Raw genomic sequence first — 20,339 nt, 5'->3', positions numbered from 1 at the left:
TCGCCCCAAGCAAGCTAGGGGTGTGCTGGGGGGGTACACACCTCTCATACACTCATTTTGTGGATTCATTCTCACTTGGTGAAAGTAGAGGGACTCCACCTCCTTCTCCAAGCTTGTGAGAAGTGAGAGCCTACACCAACACTCTTGGCTACGGAATGCAAATCCAACCAAGAGCCATGCTTCAATGCTTAAGTTTGCTATCTTGTCCATCTTCATTACTATGCTATTACGTATGCTAGCAAGAAGAGTGATGATAAGTGAGGAACTATTTCTTTCTCCTATGGAACGTTTCTTCTTCTTCTTCCTTGCCCTCATTCCCTGCTAGCTCTCTTCACATTCGAGGTGTTTGAGGCCTTGGGACTGAGGCTTGGGATAGTTAATGCTTTCTACAAAGTTTATGTTATGCTTGTGATGCATGCAGCTTTTCATCTTCATTGCATCACTTAAGTCACAAGGAACACAAAGATTGTATTGTACCAAGTCTCTCTTGATGGGAGAAACTATAATACAAATGCCTATTGTAGGGGGGACCGGCTCCGTATGATTCGGATCCTCAACTATTGTCATGTTCTTTAAACTCTCTCTCTTACAAAAGTATTGTTCATACCAAGTTAACTAAGTACCATGTTTATGTTGCTACCATCAATTAAGTTCACTCGCTATGCTCACACAGTAATCTTACAGAAGTGCTTTATCTAATTCTCTAATTTCGTTACTCTCAAAACTTTGATTTGCACATGAAGGTGCTAATGATGATGCCTCCACGTTTGTTGATTATCTTGTTACTAGGACGATTGAGAGGGTGAGAATTCAAAAGCGCCTATATGCTAACGAGGTGGGTGGTTTAATGCAAGGCCAGAACGTAGATATTTTATTTAAATTTTCTCTTCCTTCATTTTACATGCAAGGTAGAGCGTTCATATGCAGGCTTTAGGACCATGATGATAGTTCGCTGCGCATCATATGTATGAGAAGTTTGACAATGACTCAACTCGCTCCCTCAGCGCGCGCTGGCATTTCTTTGCAGCGGAATATGCTCCACGTTTGGGGATGTAGGACGTGCTGCTCCACACCATTATCAACAGCCTCCTCACCATCCTCTGAGGATGGCATCACCTTTGACGGAACTGTACAGGATGGTAAATTGCGCCTTGATCTTTGGCTCGCCTCTCAGCTCCCCTCACACATCAGTCGAGCTCGCGTTCAAAGCAGCATCCGTTCAGGCTTGGCATTTGTGAATGGTCAGCCAGTAGACAAGGTTCATGATTCTTTTGCATGTTCTTAGCAGCATGTACACTCTCACATTTTTCTGTCTAGCTTCTTTGGGTTTGTCTGGAAAAACACTGCTTGTGTGGATGCTTATGTTTTTGGGCAATGCATAAGCGAATTAAGCAAAACATTCCAAATATTGGGGACTCGTTTCCTAGTAAAAAATTCTCCAAGGGACGTAATGGCATAAGCACAAGTTAGGATCTCTTGTACTTACTATTGATTTATGCAATAAAGTAGTAAATACCACTCTGAAAATGGAGTGGAGGGCCCTTAAGAGGGTTGATTAGGATCCATACCACTCTGATAACGGAGTGGAGCGCCTTTAAGAGAATTGATTTCAACCCATAATTAGGTGTCTTCTTATTTCTCTTGCTCTTTGTAGGATAAATTTGCACCTCTATATCTTTCTTGAATAAAATCCATTTTTCAAGATAACAAAATTACCAGAAAGAATAAGCAGCAACAACTAAAGTTAAATGAGAGGAAGATGTCAAAGGGAATCAATTCTACCAAAGAAAGCTTAATATGACTCGGAATAAATGCCTCCTTCTGCAGTAGTTAAAGTAGTTCTATTCGCTTAAAGAGAAAAGGTAAGAGTTGCAAGTTTGGAGACATATACGTAACTGGTGGTAATGGAAACACATGTGGTGAATGGTAATAAACAGAGAAAACATCAAAATAGTCAAGAACTAGAAACAAATGTAAAGAGAATGTAACCAGCAAGCCACTAGCAAGGCGGTAAAATCATTGCAACGATCACCAAACACTCGAATTGGAAAGAGAGAACACCCCACAGTAGACAAGCGGCACGGAATAGCGGAGTTCCACTCCGAGAAGCTTTGGCCCCAAAGTCTGGCACCCCTTTGCACTTCTTTTTGCATTAAATAATCCACAGAGTACAGTTGTGGGCGGTCACTTTGCAGATGTAAACCATGCACCGATCCACCAGAATTAACCCCCAAGGCTCATATTTAAAGGCATTGAGGCCCAAAAGCATTTTTTACAACTCAAAAGCTCTCTGTTATTAAAATTCAGTACTCAAAAGCCCCCTTAAGTCATCATCTTTCTCTCAGTCTCCCAAAAGTGCCATGCCATCATTTGTACGGATTATGTGATTTTCGTAGCGAAATCTGCTCGATTTACGGGATCCCGCACCTAGCTTTTGATCCTTTTTTTTGGGGTCAGCCGATGTCAATTAATTCCTTCCTATTCCCTTGAGGCTCAGTTTGGCCATGCCACGTCACCATTTGGGACATACCCCCCCCTCCATCCCTCAGAAGTAGAGTTATTGCCCCGATTACGCATAAAACAAACAACAAACAATAAACAAGCTCCACTTTGGCTCTATGCATACATGCATTTAACCACTCAAACCATGCACTAGCACAAAGATACAAGGCACTGAACAATCCCAAATCACATTCAAATGAGTATCCTGTCAAGATCATAGACATGAATCGTGATCATTATAACTTGTTTCACAATCACGTCCAGGTCGTATTGATCTCTAACGGTTGTAGTCACTTTCAGATTCACAATCGGGTAACTTTTCGACGAGGAAGTTTGCTAGAGCGGAGTACAAATGTAGACTGCATGTTGACACGTGTGTGAAAAGATTGATCAAGTACTCTAGAGACCCGAAATTTGTGAAACACCTAAAGAATTACATGATGGATGAGATTCCTCGAGATGGTGTGAGGCCATTTTTTCTCCTCTCAGGTTGGGAAGAAAGCTGAGAGATAAGTGGAGTGCAGAAAAGTGGAAATTGTACTCGCAAATAGAGTTGGACAGAGCTCCTAACAAGAAGATGAATTATATAATGAAAGGCTTGAAGCACTCTCAGAAGAAGAGGAAATCTGGGGATTTTTGGGCCTGAAGTCGACTTTCAAGCTGGCAAGAAGATCCAAGAAGTGTACTAGTTTTGAGCACGACTCAGATTTTTCTTCATCTTCAGAGAGTTCCGATAGTTCGTCGTCCTAGTGAGGATGAGAAAAAGCAGAAGAAGCGGAGAAAAGTAGGGAAAGCAAGGAAAGCAGATTTTTGAAAAGGTTTAGAAGGCATGGGAGGCCATCTTGCAGTTCAGGAGAGCTCATCCTCTTCAGACCGTGAGCAGATGAGAATGAAGACCAAGGAGTTCAAGGAAGGGGTCAGGCTGTCAGGTTTGAGACGTTTTCAGGCTACTAGGACACCCATTGAGCCTTGAGTTTATACAACAATTTGATGGTGCCTTCTCTGGAGGTTGGTTCTCGGAACAAGGTGCGGAGGGCGGCATCTTAGTTGAAAGGAAATGCACAAACATGGTGGTCAACTCTGTCGTTACGCAGAGAAGCACCTGCGACGTGGGTACAATTCAAGAAAATTTTCACATCAACTTGGATATTGGACGAATATGAAAGAGATGTCATCATGGCTTGGCATCATTTGACCATTGGATGACTACTGTCAGAGGTTTTGGGATACTTATTTGCCAATGTCTTCGTTTCGGAAGATTCCTTTGAGGGACCAGATTGAACGGTTTTGCTGTGGTTTGCTAAAAGAGATTCGAGAGTATTGTCTAGAACAGAAGTCTGACTCTATTCAAAGAATTATGGGACATGGTAAGCAAGCATTTGGAATGCATGCTGGCTCATTGACTTATCCTACAGATAGGATAGTATCCACCTCAACACGGCAACAGCAAGAGCCTTCTAGTGAAGAGAATGAATTAGGGGAACCGGATGACAACTCATCACATGATTCCGAAGCAGTAAGAGAATCAGATGGTAGCACATCCGAGGATTTCAACGAACTAAGGGAACTGGAGCAAGTTTATCAAAGGATTTTGAAGAAGCTCAGATGATAGCGCGTCTCAGGGTTCCGATGATTGGACTGACCTGCGAGTGGACAAGGGAGGCTAGCGAGGCTACCCACAGGTCCTAGGGCACAAGAAAAGAAAGGAGAGGGAATCAGCTGGTAGATCATAGAATTCCACCGATCCAGATTGAGGTGTCAAAGACAGGGAGGCCAGCAAGGCTACCAACAAGTCAAAGGGCACAAGAAAAGACTAGAAAGGTCAAATAGTTCCACCTGATAATTTGGTCAAGGGTACTTTTTGGCCCTCGATGCAAAGTGGATGGAGGAGGAGAACATCACAAATTCTCTTCAGAGAGAGCTGTACCTTGAAGCTTTTGGGCTATTAGAAGTGTCTATGCCAAAAGTTACCGATGAATCAGTAGGTTGAATTTGGTGCGGTGCAGATTGCACTAGAGGGGAGCCACTCCATTCCTTTGTCAGAGATTGCCTAGATTGAATACAGTCACTAATTTCTCTTTGAGATTATAGGGTGCAGACGGGCTAACAGTATTTTGCGGAATGACTTTATGAACTATGTGCATTGAAACGGAAATTTTCTTGATTGAACCGAAAACATGTACTCTTTCATGTGTATTGTTAGAGACATGTAAAGAAACATGAAATGTCTACAACATTTTGTCTGATGAATGATTAGAACTTAATGCATCTAGACATCCGTCAGAGATAAGTAAGATGTGGATGTGATGGCTAAGTGAATGAAGAATGAATGTGATTTGAACTTAGTGCATATAGACATCTGTTAGAGATCAGTGAGATCTAGCTGTGATGCCTAAGTGAATGTGGATTGAATGAGAATCTAGTGCATAAAGATATCTATCTGGATGAGATGACTGGATACTGTTGTGAGTGTATCAAGAGTTCCGAAAGGATGAGATGACTGCATAGTGATCTAGGTGCATCAAGAGTTCTAGACAGAATGAGATGGCTAGATTGAATGGTAGAAACCACAGTGTTGAGTGTAAACTAAGTGATTTTGTGAATTGCATGCTATGTGGATGTAGTGTCTTGTGAGGATAGTCATGGGCATGGCTTGCTTGGTTGAAGTGTGAAATGAAATGATATGATTTAGTAGATTAAGCCGTGAAAAGATCAACATGGTCTGGATGTGATTGCTAAATGGTTACAATGATCACAATTTGTATCTGAGACCCTTGACAGAAATGTGATTGATCAGTGTCTTTGTAGAAGTGTTGGATTGGTGGAGTCTGGTGCATTGTTACATAGAGTAAGTGTCTATTGAAGAAAGTTTCCGTCCTTTGGCTGTAGGCGTAATCGAGGGTGATTACAATTCTTTCAAGAGGGGGGAATGTCACAAAGTGATGACCTGGCATGCCCAACTGGAAGCGAAATGGCCGAGTGGACAAGAGAGACTGAACCGACCAACTTAAGGGACTTATGAGCACCGGCCGTGGGGCTTAAAACCCTATAAACCCAAAGCTTGAACTCTAAAGAAGTTTTTCGTAAATTGCATTAATGATGTGGTAGCCGTACGGATGCCCGTGTTTTACGTTGATGACGTGGTAGGCCGTACGGATTTCTGCAAAAAAGCGTTGGCAGCTTTAGCGGTAGCTTTTTTGGGAGTTTAGTGCTATTGAGAGAACTTTTTACTTTGTTGTGAGTAATAATAAAGAAATATTGAAAGGGGCGCCAGTCTTTGGGGCCAGTGCATTTGGGCGCGGAACTCGGCTGTGCCGTGTCGACTCTCTTGTAAAGTTCAATGATTTTGCAGTTTTTGTTCGCGCGTTGCTATTGATATCTCGCTTGGAGTGTTTAAGCTTGTAACAGTGAGGAGGTAGTCGTTGAGTAGCTTCATGCCTAAAGACCATCTGTTTGGGAGGAGTGCTCAACAGCGCTGTTTGTTGTGTATATGTATGCATTTGTGTTGCATTGCGATGTGTCAACCAATGAATATTCCTAATTTGGTGAGATTGCCTGGGTATGTCATTTTAGTGCATCTAGGTATCCATTAAAGATCAACATGGTCTAGGTGTGATGGCTAATTTTGCTAGCTGGAATTTCAAGAGCTTCAATATGGAATGAGAAAAACTGAATGACCCTCGGATATTTTTGATCTAACTCAAGTTGTTTTGCAGATATAATGTAATCGCAGATGATTACTCTTCTTCCAAGAAGGGGATGTCATAAACTGCTGACGTGTCAAGCCACTGAAGATTTGACGGATTAGGGATCCCCGAGCCTAACCCTAGCCAACTTGCAGATCTCGGCCAAGGGGCCTAAACCCTAGAAGAAGCAGAAGAAGATGAAGTTCTCACCAACTTACAGATCCTCGCCGAGTGGGCTAAATATTAAAGGTCTTTCCAACTTACGGCACCCCATCTGACGGGGCCTAAAGTAAAGCGCGCGCGCACGCACACCTGCACACACACACACACATGTCACACACACAAGACTTTGGCGTCAAAAATTGATGACGTGGCAAAATGGATTTACGTTGACATGCTGACGTGGCTTGCAGTACGGATTTCCGTGATGTACACTGACGCGGTAGGCTATACGGATGCCGCTTTTCACGTTGCTGACGTGGGAGAACTGTATGGATTTTTGTATTTCACATTGGCTGATTTTCAGTGCCAGCTTTTGGACTAGATGCTTTTGAGTTCAATGCTTTTTGTGTAAACTGCTTTTAGAAGGCTTGCCGTTGAATATGAATGGTGGGCTCTCTCTCTCTGGCATTCTTGTGAGAACATACGTAGAGCAGAGCCGCAAGTGCTGTATTGTGCTGAAGCAATATAAAGAAATACTGAAAGGAATGTCATCATTTGGGGCTAGTGCTCTCTTGGGGTGGAACCCCGCCATTCCGTGTCTCGTGTGCCGTGCATCTCTTTTAGTTCAATTGTTTTGAAGTGCTTAAAGTTTGTTCCATCTGTTCTTTTCCATTGGGACGTGGTGCCTTCCCATTACAGCAGCATAGGCAGAGAGTTGCCCATAGTCAGAGCAGTGGTTCTAGGCATCCTACCATGGTCTACAAAAGGAGAGAGGTGCTTGTTGTATCAGTGCCAAAGTAGGACAGTCCTTCAAATGAGAGACAATTTTCACAGGAGGGAGGTCTTTCTCCTTCATTTTAGTCAGTTTGCTGATAGCCAAGCCTAGTCTCTTGTTGAGGAGACAACAGATTTGGAGGTTGGGGGTTCTTCAGGGATCCGTGTGATAGGAGAGGAGGCCATGCCAGACTTGCTTCCCCCACCTTTAGCTCTCCCTTCTACGTGGTTACCCATTGAGTTTTTGCTTATTGGATCTTGGAGGACATGAGGAGAGGATTAGACCCGGCCCTTTGGAGATGGATGTTTTGCTTATTCAAGTCACAAAGAGAAGAGGTCATATGTTTATTGGTAAAGACACTCCTACTTTCAGGACCACTCTATCTCCAAAAGCCAGGGAAGCTAGTTACTGGAATGAATTTTCAGTAGTGACAGAGCTCATGGTTGCATTTGAGGAATTCTTCCAATCACTTGGGATGTTAGAGGAGTATAGTGAGGAGCTCTTAGAGTTGACAGAGGATGCCATGGGGACATTAGTATGGCTTCCAACATCAGACTCATGTTATCTACCTCTTACTTTCCTCATCAGACTAGATTGGCCACATCCACTGTCGGTGACAATGTGGAAGCCTCGACAGTGGAAGATCGGAGATGCAAATGAGGTGAGTTTGAGCAGATGGACTCAACAGATGGTCTAAGGCATTTTGAGAGGATATTCAGTACCTTGGATATGATCTCTTTGTGAGATGATAGAATACGCTGCAGATACTTGCACACATGGTTATAGAGAGTGTCTTGGAGAGTGTGGAGGAGGATGCCTTGCGCACAGGTCTTGGAGACCATTATAGATCTCCCCCTACCGTTTCTCTGCAGGCTTTGGTCACTTTATCTGTTCATTTACAACTTTGTACTAGTTGGAGTTTTTCCCCTATTCCATGTTATATCACTATAGGGGTTCTTTCACTTGAATTGTATCATGATGTGTTATGGCTGCGGCTATGTTTTGTACATTTTATGTGATATGATCGAGACATTCCCACTTCTTTGCTGAGAGAGAGAAATGAAATGAAACGTTATATTAACGTCTTCAAAAGGCCAAAGTGACCTATGAGACCAAAAAGTTACAATGTGGTGGATCTGATACAAAGTCAGAGTAACAAGAGTAACAAGATGACAAAATGACAGAATGACAAAATAAAATACTATGGAATCCTAAATTGCTAGGTGTGAACTAAGCAGCTAAACAACTAGCTGGGATAGCTAGATCACAGGAGATCCAGCATCGGTCGCTAGCGGATCTCATCAATCTCCTCCATGGTAAGTAGTCTGACCGGGCGTCGCGCATGTCGAGCCAAAGTGATCCGAATCCTCTGATGCAGCCTCCATCAATGCTGTGTAGTCCTCCGTAGTCGTGGGTGTCTGGACTCTGGATCTCCCCAGCTCAGTCGCTCGGTCCATCTGTGTGCCTCTGGTGTAAGGCGACGAGCTCTGCTGTGGTAGTAACTCCTCCACGTGTCTAGTGGCAGCTCTAAAGAAGTCTGTGATCTGTCTCTGAGATTGGCTAGTCTCTCCTCTCATCAGGCTCTCTCTGTGTCTGCGCAGCTCGAGCAAAAACAAACCCAGGCATCTCTGATCCTCGTACCGCATGACTCTAGAGAATGGTCCAAAGCCCTCTCTGAACAAGCAATGGAGGCAGCCTCGTATCTCGTAGTAGACGGGGTAGTGGCATGTGTAGTGCAACTCTGTCTCAGGCTCGATGTCACACAGGGGGCATGTCCTGGCCTCTGCTAGTACTCCGCTGTTTCTCCGAGTCTCGATCCACAGCTGGTGTGAAGATGTGCGTATCTGGCCAATAACACATCGTATCCCATGAGACAAGTGGGTGTCCATGTATCTGGGCCTCGTCACAAAACCATCCTCCGTAAGCTGGAGGAGATGCTCTCTGTAGAAAGCCATCTTCGTGCCCAGCTCCTGTGCTGGCTGTATCCATGTCCTCTTGGTGTCTAGCTGAGTCAAGTCCTGGCGAAGAAGCCTGGTGATCTCGGACTGTGTAAGAGTCAGAGAGGGCGCATCCAGTGAGTACTGGAAGGGAGGCAATCTGTCTATGCTGAACCCATGCGCCTGAAACCATGATGTCATCTCCCCATACCAGCATGCTGTATCTCCTTGCATGGCTAACTGTCGAGAGGACTCACGGCGTGCATATCTGTCTCTGGGAAGTTCCCACATGCGGTGTATGAAGGAAACAGATCTGGTGAGCGCCTCAACCACTAGTGGGGGGGCAGCTAGCTCTGCTCGTACAATAGCACGTGGTACTGAAGCCTTGGCTCTAATGAGCCGCGAGATCATAGAGACCAGAGGCTTCTCCATGTCCCCCCATCCATCACTGCGGCCTGTCCTCCCGTGATGATCCAGTGAAGGTCCTCAAATCTTAGCTCCATAAAGCAATGCAGAGGTCACCAAAGTGTCAAATAGCCAGAGCTTCGTCCGAGGCTCCTGAAATTGAACCTGTGAACACATCCTTTCCAATCTACCCAATGCTGCATGGGCTGGTCAATCTAGTCTCTGCTGCCCTCCTCAATGAAAATGCTGGCCCACTAAAAACCACTCCAAGGTAAGTGTAAGCATCTGTATACTCCACCTTCTCATGGCCGTATGTGAATGCGGGCGCTGACCTCTTGATCCACTGTGGGGTGGTATTAAATACCATGACCTTGGTTTTACCAAGGTTGACGGACAAACCACTTTCCTGGGCAAACTTATGCAAAGCATCCAAGTGACGTTGCATCCCCTTCGGAGAGTCGGAGATCAACACAATATCATCAGCATATAACAATAGTGGAATCCATGTCCCTGCCAGCTGTGCACCTCTATCACCATCTCTCTCAATGTGTCAGAAACCTCATCCACATACATACCAAATAGAGTAGGAGAGAGCGGGGCAGACCCGCTTCACTCCAATAGTGGAGTAAACCGGTGTGGATAGCATAGTTACACGGAACGGGAAATCGGAAGGGGGAACGGGGAACGGCAACACGCATGAAATGCCATTCCCTGTTTTGGATCCTCACGTTTGAAACACGAAACGCGGATTCAGAACGGGAAATTGGGATGGGAACGGGGAACGAGGACCTGAAAATGGCCATTCCCTGTTACTATGGTGGATAGACCCTCTGGGGTGCGTACATGCCCCACTACTGACCTGTATAATGCCATGACCCCCCAAATGAGCTCTGTGGGTACTCCCATCTGCTGTAATCTGCGCATCAATCTAGCTCTGGGTATTGTGTCAAATGCTTCGCGGAAATCCACAAAGCTACAATAGATCCGTCTCCCATGCGATTTGCCCTCCTCAATGATAGCTCTGAGTGTCAAGATATGGTCAAGAGTAGAAAAACCCCTCTTGAAACTTGCCTGCCCGGCTGCGCGTATCCCCTCCCTCTCCGCCCATCTACTCAACTGCTGCTCAAGAATAGATGCGTACAACCGTGCCAATGTGTGTCCAATCATGATAGTGCGATAATTCCCAGGCTCCATAGGGTCTCCCGACTTGAAGATAGGTACAATAGTAGATAGGCTCCAAGTATCAGGCAAGCCCTCACACATGGCACAGTTAAACATAACTGCTAGAAGCTCTGCTAGTAAATCTCTGGCATGCGTGAAATGCTCAGCCACTAAGCTATCATGATCATATGCTCTCCCAGTCCTCATCCTGTCAATGGCCTTCCTCACCATCTCAGCGGTGAAAAAAGCACGTGTGTGGGCATGGATCGGGGGGGTCAGGAAGGGGGGGCTGCTCAGGAACTGTGTACAGAGATGATGCATATTGGCCCCAGGCCTCTGTAGAAGTGATGGCAGGGGGGGGGGGGGGGGGTGCTTATGAAAGAGTCGCCGTGCCTCACGTGAGTCTTGACTTAAGAATAGCTGGTGTGTGTGTGTGTGTGTGTGTGTGTGTGTGTGTGTGAGAGAGAGAGAGAGAGAGAGAGAGAGAGAGAGAGAGAGAGAGAGAGAGAGAGAGAGAGAGAGAGAGAGAGAGAGAGAGTTTAACGTCTACTAGAGGCTGAGACAAATCAAATATACATCGGGTGTCCTCTGTGTATCCATGAAAGGACAAAAAAGAGAACAATAACCAAGACTATAAGCTGGGGTGGCTTTGGCGAGTGGGGGAGTAACACATGGTAAGGGAGGTGGAGGATGGCACCCTATCACTATCGGAAAATGCAGTCCTAAATGCTCAAGGTAATGTACAATCATGAGAACGCATGGAAGGCTAGCTCCATCCAATATCATAGTGGAGGTGTAGTACATGGTGCATCGGTGGGTAGGCATGAGGAGCCCCCGAGGTATGGCGCTAGAGTCAGCAAAGGCTTGTGTCATAATAATCAATATCTAATTCTCCTAAATGATTTTCTCATATTAAACTGATCATTTAATGTGGGGAAGGCCGGGGAGAAAAAGCTAGAATATTGGTTAAGCTAGCAGACCGGCCACAGTAGGGATCCAAAGGAGGGAAAATAGGGATCCAAAGGGGGGGCCATCTGCAAAAGAGCCATGTGCAACAATGGGCTAAAAAGACCCTAAGGTTCAGCCCATTAAGACTTCCAAAATGCTAAGGTTCCAAAATTCAAAGGTTGTGTCCAAAGGTCAACCCTAGGGAAAATTGGATGCTTTGTGTGTGCCCTAAAAGTCTTTGCACATCCCTACATGGGAGGGGGCGAGCCCTAAAGGTAGGGGATGAGAGAGAAAGCCACACACACACACACACGCTCCCTTTACACAAAGGGAATGAGGGACACATGTCAGCTCCCTAGGCCAGATGCCCACAAAGTGTGCCCAATTTCTATTGGATGACCCTTGAAGTGGACCAATGAGAATTAAGCTAGAGTCAGAGTTACCAGGGAACGGCATTTTAGGGCCTTGGAACGCCGGAACGGCGTTCCGGCCGGCTGGAGGTTTCTGGAACGCGTCGGAACGGAACGACGTTCCGGCTGAAAGCTGTCACCGGAACGGGACCACCGGAACGGACCGGAACGGGCTGGAAGGGGCCTGAACGGCCCCAACGGCAATTTTTGAAATTTAAAAAAATGACTGTTGGGCAGCCAACGGCCATTTTCAGCAGTGAAAAAAGTATACAATGCCCCCCTCCTCCCCCATTCTTCATACACTCATCAAGCCTCAAGGCCCATTCTCCCTTGCTTGAGCCTTGCTCTCAACTCTCAAGCCAAGCTCATTCTCCCTAGCTTGCTCTCAACTCTCAAGCCATAGTGTGGCGCCGCGGCATGCCTCAAGGCTCAAGCTCTCAACCTCTCTCTCTCTTGGGCTAACTTCTAAGTTCTAACCCTCAACTTTCAAGGCTCAAGGCTCAAGCTCTCACGGAATCAAGCGGCAAGCCTCTCTCTCTCAATCCCTCTCTCTCTCTCAAAGTTCAAGATCAAGCTCTCTCTTTCACGGATAATCCATCATCCATGGCCTCTTCTTCTTGTTCAACCCCCTCCGTTCATGCGGGCAACACTCAAAAGGCGAAGGAATGGTCGTGGTGGGATGAAGTGACCTCGGAGGGCACCTTGTCGGCGGCGGGAGGTTCTCGTGCATGGGGATGCAAGCTATGCTCTTACACGCGGAAAGGGGGGCATGACAAAGTGAGGGCACACTTTCTTCGAGTGCCGGGACATGAGGTGAAATTTTGTGCCAACGTAACCATCGAGAAGAGGAAGGAGCTCGAGGAAAAGGATCGGCAATTTAACCATAAAGCCAAGCCGGCACGCAAAGGTATTGATCCAAAGACCCTCATTTTCCCTTCTTCCTCTCTACCCGGTGTAGGTGTTGGTGCATCTTCAAAAGGTCCAATTCGTCGCCAAAAGACCCTTGCCACCTCTTGGGACCCAAAGAGAAGGAAGAGGTGGATGCGGCCGTGGCCCGATTCTTCTATCATGACCATATCCCATTTGTCGCAGCGAGGTATGTTCATTGTTTTATGATTCATCAATCTTCTCTCTCATTTCTTCCGTTATCGTCGTTTCCACTTTTTTGATACTAACCTCTTCTATGTTTGATCGAAATAGGTCGGAGTATTGGAAAGTCATGGTGCAACGGATAGGAGAGTATGGCACCGGCTATGTGCCGCCATCTTCAGAGGCTCTCCGAACCACCTTGCTCGATCGAGAGAAGGCTATCGTGGAGCAAGCAACCCTCAACATTCAGCGTCTTTGGGCAAAACATGGCGTTTCCCTCATTGCTGACGGGTGGAGCGATACAAGGAAGAGATCTATCCATGGTCTCGTCGCATACTCCAGTGGAGAGATGTACTTTGTGCACTCTCATGATGCCACTGAGAGTGGCAAGTCCGCCGATGTCCTCTCTGCAGAGTGGACAGCGGCCATAGAAACCATCGGTGAGCAACACGTGGTGGCCTTTGTCATAGATGGGGAGGCATCAAACAGGGCAGCAACAGCTATCATAGAGGGCCACTATCCGCATGTGACAGTGTGCTTTTGCATGGCACACTGCTTGAACAACCTTCTAAAAGACATCGGCGAGCTAGATTGGATTGCTCTAGTCATTGCTGATGCAGTGAAGATGGTTACTTTCATCAACAATCACAACTTGGTTCGGAGTGAGTACCTCAAGAGGTCGGACAGCAAAGTGCTTCTAAAGTATTCAGATACCCGCTTCGCATTCAACTTTCTTCTTGTACGCAGGCTGTCTGAATGTCAAAATGCGGTCCGACAGGTCTTCATCAGTGATGAGTTCACCACCTCCCCCTATGCAAAGACAGTTGCAGGGATTTTGTGCAAGGATAAGGCAAAGGATCTTGAGTTCTGGAAGGAGCTCAAGAGTCTAGATGCACAGGTAAAACCGGTGGTTCATTTGCTTCGAGTTCTGGATGGCATGGATCCTTGCATTGGCGAGATTTATGAGGCAATGGACCGCATGATTGAGCAGCTTGCACAGCTTGAGCCGAACGCAGAGCGATATGAGGAGATCCATGCGCTTTGCAACTCGAGGTGGAATTCATATGCCTCTCCTTTACACGGGGCAGCGCACATGGTGGATCCAGAGTTCCAAGGTGCAAGGCAAGAGACAGATAGGGAAGTCATGAACCAATTTACAGAGATCTTAAACAAGATGGTTCTAGACAGAGATGGGCGACGCATTGTCAGAGATCAGCTGAGACAGTACAGAGAGATACGGGGGTCATTTGGCAGTCCAAATGCTCAGATTGATCGCAGGAAAATAGGTTCAGTGCTTTGGTGGGAGGACTATGGCTATGATGGCCATGAGCTTCAGAGATTGGCGATCCGTATTCTCAGCCAGTCAGTTAGTACCTCATGCTTGGAGCAATTGTGGGGTACCTTTAGCCACATTGCTTCCAAGAAGAGAAATTGGCTTGGAGTGGAGAAGGCTAATGATCTTGTCTTCGTCAGCGCAAATTTGAAAATGCTTTGCAAGAGTACAGACAAACAGACAGATCCTTTTACACAGTGGGAGATGGAGCAAGAGGCTTCTCAGGCGGGTGGAGATGCACATCCACCAACACCAGGTACTTCATCTGTGGCTGAGATCGAGCCGGACCTAGACCCCGATGATGAGGAATGGGAGGATGTGCATGATTTACAGCCGGCTACTACGGATTGGGAGGCCTCTCAGGCTAGTGGCTCTTGAGTCTTGAGTCTTTGCCATTTATCCACCTTTTTGTATGGCTGCTTGAGCCTTGCCCTCTTTGCCATTTGTAGCTACTAGCATCTTTATGGTATTTGTCACCTTCAGTCTTTTGGTATTGTGGTCACTGAAGTCTGGTTTGAACTTTGCTCCCCTTTGGTTTTTTTGTAGCACCTTGGCCGCTGGCAGCCCTTGAGGCTTGTTACTATGTTAGCCATAATTAATTCCAAAGTGTTATCTCTGACTACTACTCTTGCAATTATTTGAGAGCATTGTGTATGTACTATGGGCATTGTGCTTGCTCATTGTTGTTCATCTGGCTATGTACTCTGGGCGCCTCACATCCCAATCAAGTCATAATAAGGTTAAATGGTCTTCGAATCGTGTTTTTTCAATTTTGTGGGTATTAGAGTCAAAGGACTCTAATACTACTTGTATTCAAACACATAACGCTAAAAAAAATAATATTTGGGTGTTTTTTTAGCCTGCCGTTCCGCGCTGTTCCCGTTCCGGGCCCATTCCCGTTCCCCCGTTCCGCAGGGAGGCCCGTCGCCGTTCCTGTTCCGCGTTCTGAGTAACTCTGGTAAAAACAACACTTTTCAATCATTCAATACTCCCCTCGCAAATAATCACAAGGGCTCGGGCCATGAGTATGAACAAGCATTCTCAAACATCATTTCTCACTACTCCACCCGCGAGTAAAAGCACCAATCATTGAAACCAGTATTAAAACAAGAGTCAAACAATTCAAATCGGCACCAAGACAGGTTCAAAACAAATACCATCCATCTCAAACAAATTCCAAACAGGATTACCAAACAAGTTCTTAAACAGATTTCAAAGTTAAAAAGCAATCTCGACATCACTCGAGCTCGAAAAGCCGAATGACTTTCCATCCTGAAACTTAAACCAAAAAAATTAGGGTTAGGTTCATTCCATAAGGTCGTAGCCGAGCACAAAATGGTCCATCAGCTCTTGGACAAACAACGTTTCTTTGGCGGCCACGGTAGTCCCAAGATAGCAATCGCACTCGACCTCCAAGGTCATCTGCTCGTGAAGAGACATCTACTGAGAGATGTCGAGAAATTTCAAGTTATAATCTGTTAGGGTTTCCATGGCAAGCATTTCAACATACGCCACTCTGCCAGAAGTTGCACTCCGAAGGAAGATGTCAGAAACCATATAACTTCGGGCAAAAAGCTTGCCAAGTCCTTGAAGTGCGTAGCTTGGTAGCTATAGAGATCAATATCTGCATGACACTGCCTCTGAGAAAAATAGCAGCTCGAAACAAATCTTGGATCCTTCTCTTGTAAGTGATCTTTATGGCTTATGCCCTGTAAGACATGAGCGGTGAAGACGGGAGCACGCCCAATGCGCGATGTATGAAGGGTGGGAGTGGCTAATAAGTCCGGGGTCGAGAGTCGAAGATATTTTAAATATAATTCCATTAGTCTCTGGTTTGCTTTGTCTGCTCTTTGGTAGGACCGGTATGCTTTTAGAAAAGCACACGCCTGATGCTCTGATACCACTGTCACAAGACGGGCACCACGTGCCAATAGAAAAGAACAGATTGAACAGACTTTTAGCACTTCAATGACAATTGAGAGAGAGAGAGAGAGAGAGAGAGAGAGAGAGAGAGAGAGAGAGAGAGAGAGAGAGAGACGACACGCGACATGGAGTGGCAGAATTCCACCCCAGAGAGCATTGGCCCCAAACCTTGGCGCCCCTTTCGGTATTTCTTTATATTGCATCAACACAGTGCAAGCCGGTACTCCAGACTCTGCACCTTCTCCAGGAAGCATGCCAGAGAATGAGCCCTTAGCAAATAATTAAAGGCCCTAGGCTCCAAAAGTAGTTTAGAGTGAAAAGCTATCCATCACTCCGTGTCCCGTGCCGTCTCTCTCTTTCAGTTCAGTTGTTAACGAAGTGCTAAAAGTCTGTTCAGTCTGTTCTTTTCTATTGGCACGTGGTGTCCGTCTTGTGACAAAAAGGCCTCTATATCTCATGGCCCGTGTCACAAACTGCTAACGTGTCAAGCCACTGAAGACCTAAGCCAACTTGCAGGTCCCGACCACAGGGCTTAAACCCGAAGAAGAACAAGCAACAACAGAAGAAGAAGTCCTACCAACTTATGGGACCCCGTTCGATGGGGCCCAAGTGACATAAAGGCATGTAAATAAAGCAAGACCCACACACACACAGCCCGGATTTTTCGCTGACTGCTGATGTGGCAGAACTGTAGGGATTTACACGTTTCATGCTGACTATGATGACGTGGCAACCTATACGGATTTTTGCGATTTGCGTTGTTGACGTGGCGCTTGTACGGATTACCATGATTTACGCTGGCAAATTTTGGGCATTGTTTTTGAACTAGATGCTTTTGAGTATGAAGGCTTTTCATGTAAACTGCTTTTGGGCCTAGGGCCTTTAAATATGAGGCATTCTCTGGCATGCTGTAAGGTGCAGCGGAATGAATGTTGAACTTTGCTCAAGATGAGTGCTCTGAACTGTGCTCAAGGTTCCTTTTTCTTAGGGAAGGGAGAGCCTTCCGTTCATTAATGAGAGAGTGCAATGGACACAAACAAAGTGAATGGACACTGTGCGTGGAAGTGCATGAGACTGGGAGATAGAGAGAGAAGAGAATACGACACCAGAGACGTAAAACCCTCCTCCAAGGGCCCCACTCTCGATGGCGAGAGTGGTCTACTATTGATTGCACAATCTGCTACAAGATGTTGAATGCAAACCTAATGGGGCTATGTCGAGGCCGACGGTGGTGACGATGAGGACGAGACTATGGCGGAAAACTAAATGCTTCGAATTGGTATTGTTGCTCTAGTCAGGCTGATCTGCTAATGTGTCTTTGTAGGCCAAAAACGCTGTCTTTGTTGGGTCTTCAACTGCTGAATTTGTTGTCCTTACTGCTGCAAACCCTTGCTGAAAACGCTGCTGAGTTGATGTAAAACGCAGGTCATGGCTGGCTGAAAACGCAGGCTCAAAAACGCTGGTAGGGCTGAGAACTGCTGCAAAAAAAAACGCCAATGCAGGGCTGTTGTAAACGCTGAATAGGCTGGCTGTTTTGTTTGCTGAAAGCGCCTGCTGCTGTTGACAGAAAACGCTAATGGCTGAGGTTCTCCAAGGCTGAAAACGCTGAAGGGCTGAGGTGAGGGAAAACGCCAGTTGAAGTCTTCTTGTTCTTGCTGAGAGTCGGCCCGTTTGAGCAATACTCCTGTTGCCTCCTCTACCAGAAAGTGCTAGCGCTAGGTTTGCTTATATACGAACTTAGCAAAATTGACCTACCTACTTTCCAACAAAAGTCACTTAAAATTAATAAGTGAGTAAAGTCAAAAATAGGGAAAATAGATCTATGCACTGTAAAAATGCTACTGATGGATTCTGATGGAAATCTGATGATCATGTTGTGTGCAACCAGAGGATATGCATCTACTCTAAGTGTCTGGACATGCACGGTCTGCGAACAGACTCACAAAAGTACCAGATCACTTCCTATTCTAGACTGACTGAACTGAACTGAACTGAACTAATGTCATGAAGTAGCTTGTCCACGTACACATAGGGTTAGATGTGTCACGTGATACATGCTTCTGGAGAAGGTGCAAAGTATGGAGAAATATCGAAAGGGACGCCAAGGTTTGGGGCCAATACTCTTTTGGGTGGAATTATGCCACTCCGTTCGCGTGTGGTCCCTCTATCTCTCAGTTCGGTTGTTGAAGTGCTAAAAGTCTGTTCAGTCTGTTCTTTTCTATTGGCACGTGGTGCCCGTGACAGTGGTATCAGAGCATCTGGCGTGTGCTTTTCTGAAAGCATACCGGTCCTACAAAAGAGCAGACAGAGCAAACTAGAGACTATTGGAATTTTATTTGAAATATCTTTGGCCCTCGACCCTGGACTTATTAGGCACTCCCACCCTTACTTCATCGCGCATCGGGCGTGCTCCAGTCTTCACCGCTCATGTCTTACAAGCCATAAGCCATAGAGAAGGATCCAAGATTTGTTTGGAGCTACTGGTTTTCTCATAGGCAATGCTATGTAGTGGTGGAAGTCTATAGCTACCAAGCCGCACACTCCAAGGACTTGGCAAGCTTACTTGCAACTTCTGGCAAAGTGGGTATCCTGAAATGCTTGCTACGGAAACTCTAGCGGAATACGACTTGAAGTTTTTGGACATCTCTCACGAGGTGTCTCTTATCAAGCTGATAACCTTGGAGGTCCGGTGTGACTGTTATGTCTTGGGACTACCATCATCGCCACAGGAACACTGTCTGTCCAAGAGCTTATGGACCATGGTGCCGTCGGCTACGACCTCATAGAAGGAACCTAACCCTAATTTTTGGTACAGGTTTCAGGATGGAAAATCAGTCAACTTTTTGAGCTCGACTGATGTCGAGATTGCTTTTTAAGTTTGAATTTTGTCTAAGAATCTATTTGAGAACTTGTTTGGTGATCCTGTTTGGCATTTGTTTGAAATGGATGGTATCTGTTTTAAACCTGTCTTGGTGCCGATTTAAACTGTTTGACTCTCGTTTTAATACTGGTTTCATTGATTGGTGATTTTACTCCCGGGTGGAGAAGTGAGAAATACTGTTTTGGTATTGTTTAAACTTCGGAACGATGTAGGCCGATGTCTGGGGAGCGTTCTGTTGTATGCTTGAAAACCTCGGAACAACGCAGGCCAATGTCTGGGGAGCGTTCCGTTGTATGCTATAAAACCTCCGAATGACACAAGCCGATGTCTGGGGAGCGTTTGGTTGTATGCTTGAACCTCCAAGCGACACAGACTGTAGTCTGGGGAGAGTTTGGTTGTACAGTCCTCTGAGCTCATGCCACGGACCTTTTTAGGTTATTTGCGGGGGAAGTGACGAGGTAGTCGTTGAGTAGCTTCATACCGCAGAACGTTTGTCTCGGGGAGTGCTCAATGGCGCTGTTTGTTATGAATGTAGCATGCATATGTGAGCATTTGTGTTGCATTGTAATGTGCCAACCATTGAATATTCAATTGGATGAGATTGCCGGGGTATGTAATTTTAGTGCATCGAGACACCCATGGAAGATCAGTGCGGTCTGGTTGTGATGGCTAATTTTATTGCGCTGGAATATCAAGAATTCCGATCTAGACGAAGGGAGAAGCCAACTCCTTGATCAAAAGAGCCGTAAGGAGAAGCCAACTCCTTAACAAAAAAAGAGCAAATTGATTGTCCCTTGGAATGTCACCCGAAAAAAAAATTTGAGCTAACTTGAGTCGTTTTGCAGATATGCTGTAATCGCGGACAATTACTCTCTTTCACAAACTGCTGACGTGTCAAGCCACTGAAGACCTAAGCCAACTTGTAGGTCCCGGCCAAAGGGCTTAAACCCTAAGAAGAACAAGCAACTGCAGAAGAAGTCCTACCATCTTATGGGACACCGTCCGATGGGGCCCAAGTGACATGAAGGCATATAAATAAAGCAGGACCCACACACACAGAGCCCTGATTTTCCGTTGACTGCTGACGTGGCAGAACTGTACGGATTTGCGCGTTTCACGCTGACTGT

At 45.9% G+C, this 20,339-nt stretch overlaps 1 protein-coding gene across 1 annotated transcript in view; it reads left to right on the top strand.

The window, feature by feature from the left end:
* Window positions 1-901: 901 nt before the first annotated feature.
* LOC147454937 (RNA pseudouridine synthase 2, chloroplastic-like) overlaps window positions 902-20,339 on the top strand; it is a 211,898-nt gene continuing 192,460 nt past the window's right edge. The window contains exon 1 of the mRNA XM_086517456.1: window positions 902-1,258. Coding sequence (XP_086373582.1) covers window positions 968-1,258 — 291 coding nt within the window. The 5' untranslated portion in view covers window positions 902-967. The remainder of the gene's footprint in view (window positions 1,259-20,339) is intronic.

This window comes from Adiantum capillus-veneris, chromosome 7 (assembly GCF_014529385.1).
Source record: "Adiantum capillus-veneris isolate H3 chromosome 7, ASM1452938v2, whole genome shotgun sequence".
Classification (NCBI taxonomy): Eukaryota; Viridiplantae; Streptophyta; class Polypodiopsida; order Polypodiales; family Pteridaceae; genus Adiantum; species Adiantum capillus-veneris.
The sequence above is the reverse complement of the archived record's forward strand: the minus strand, read 5'-3'. Positions and strand labels throughout refer to the sequence as shown.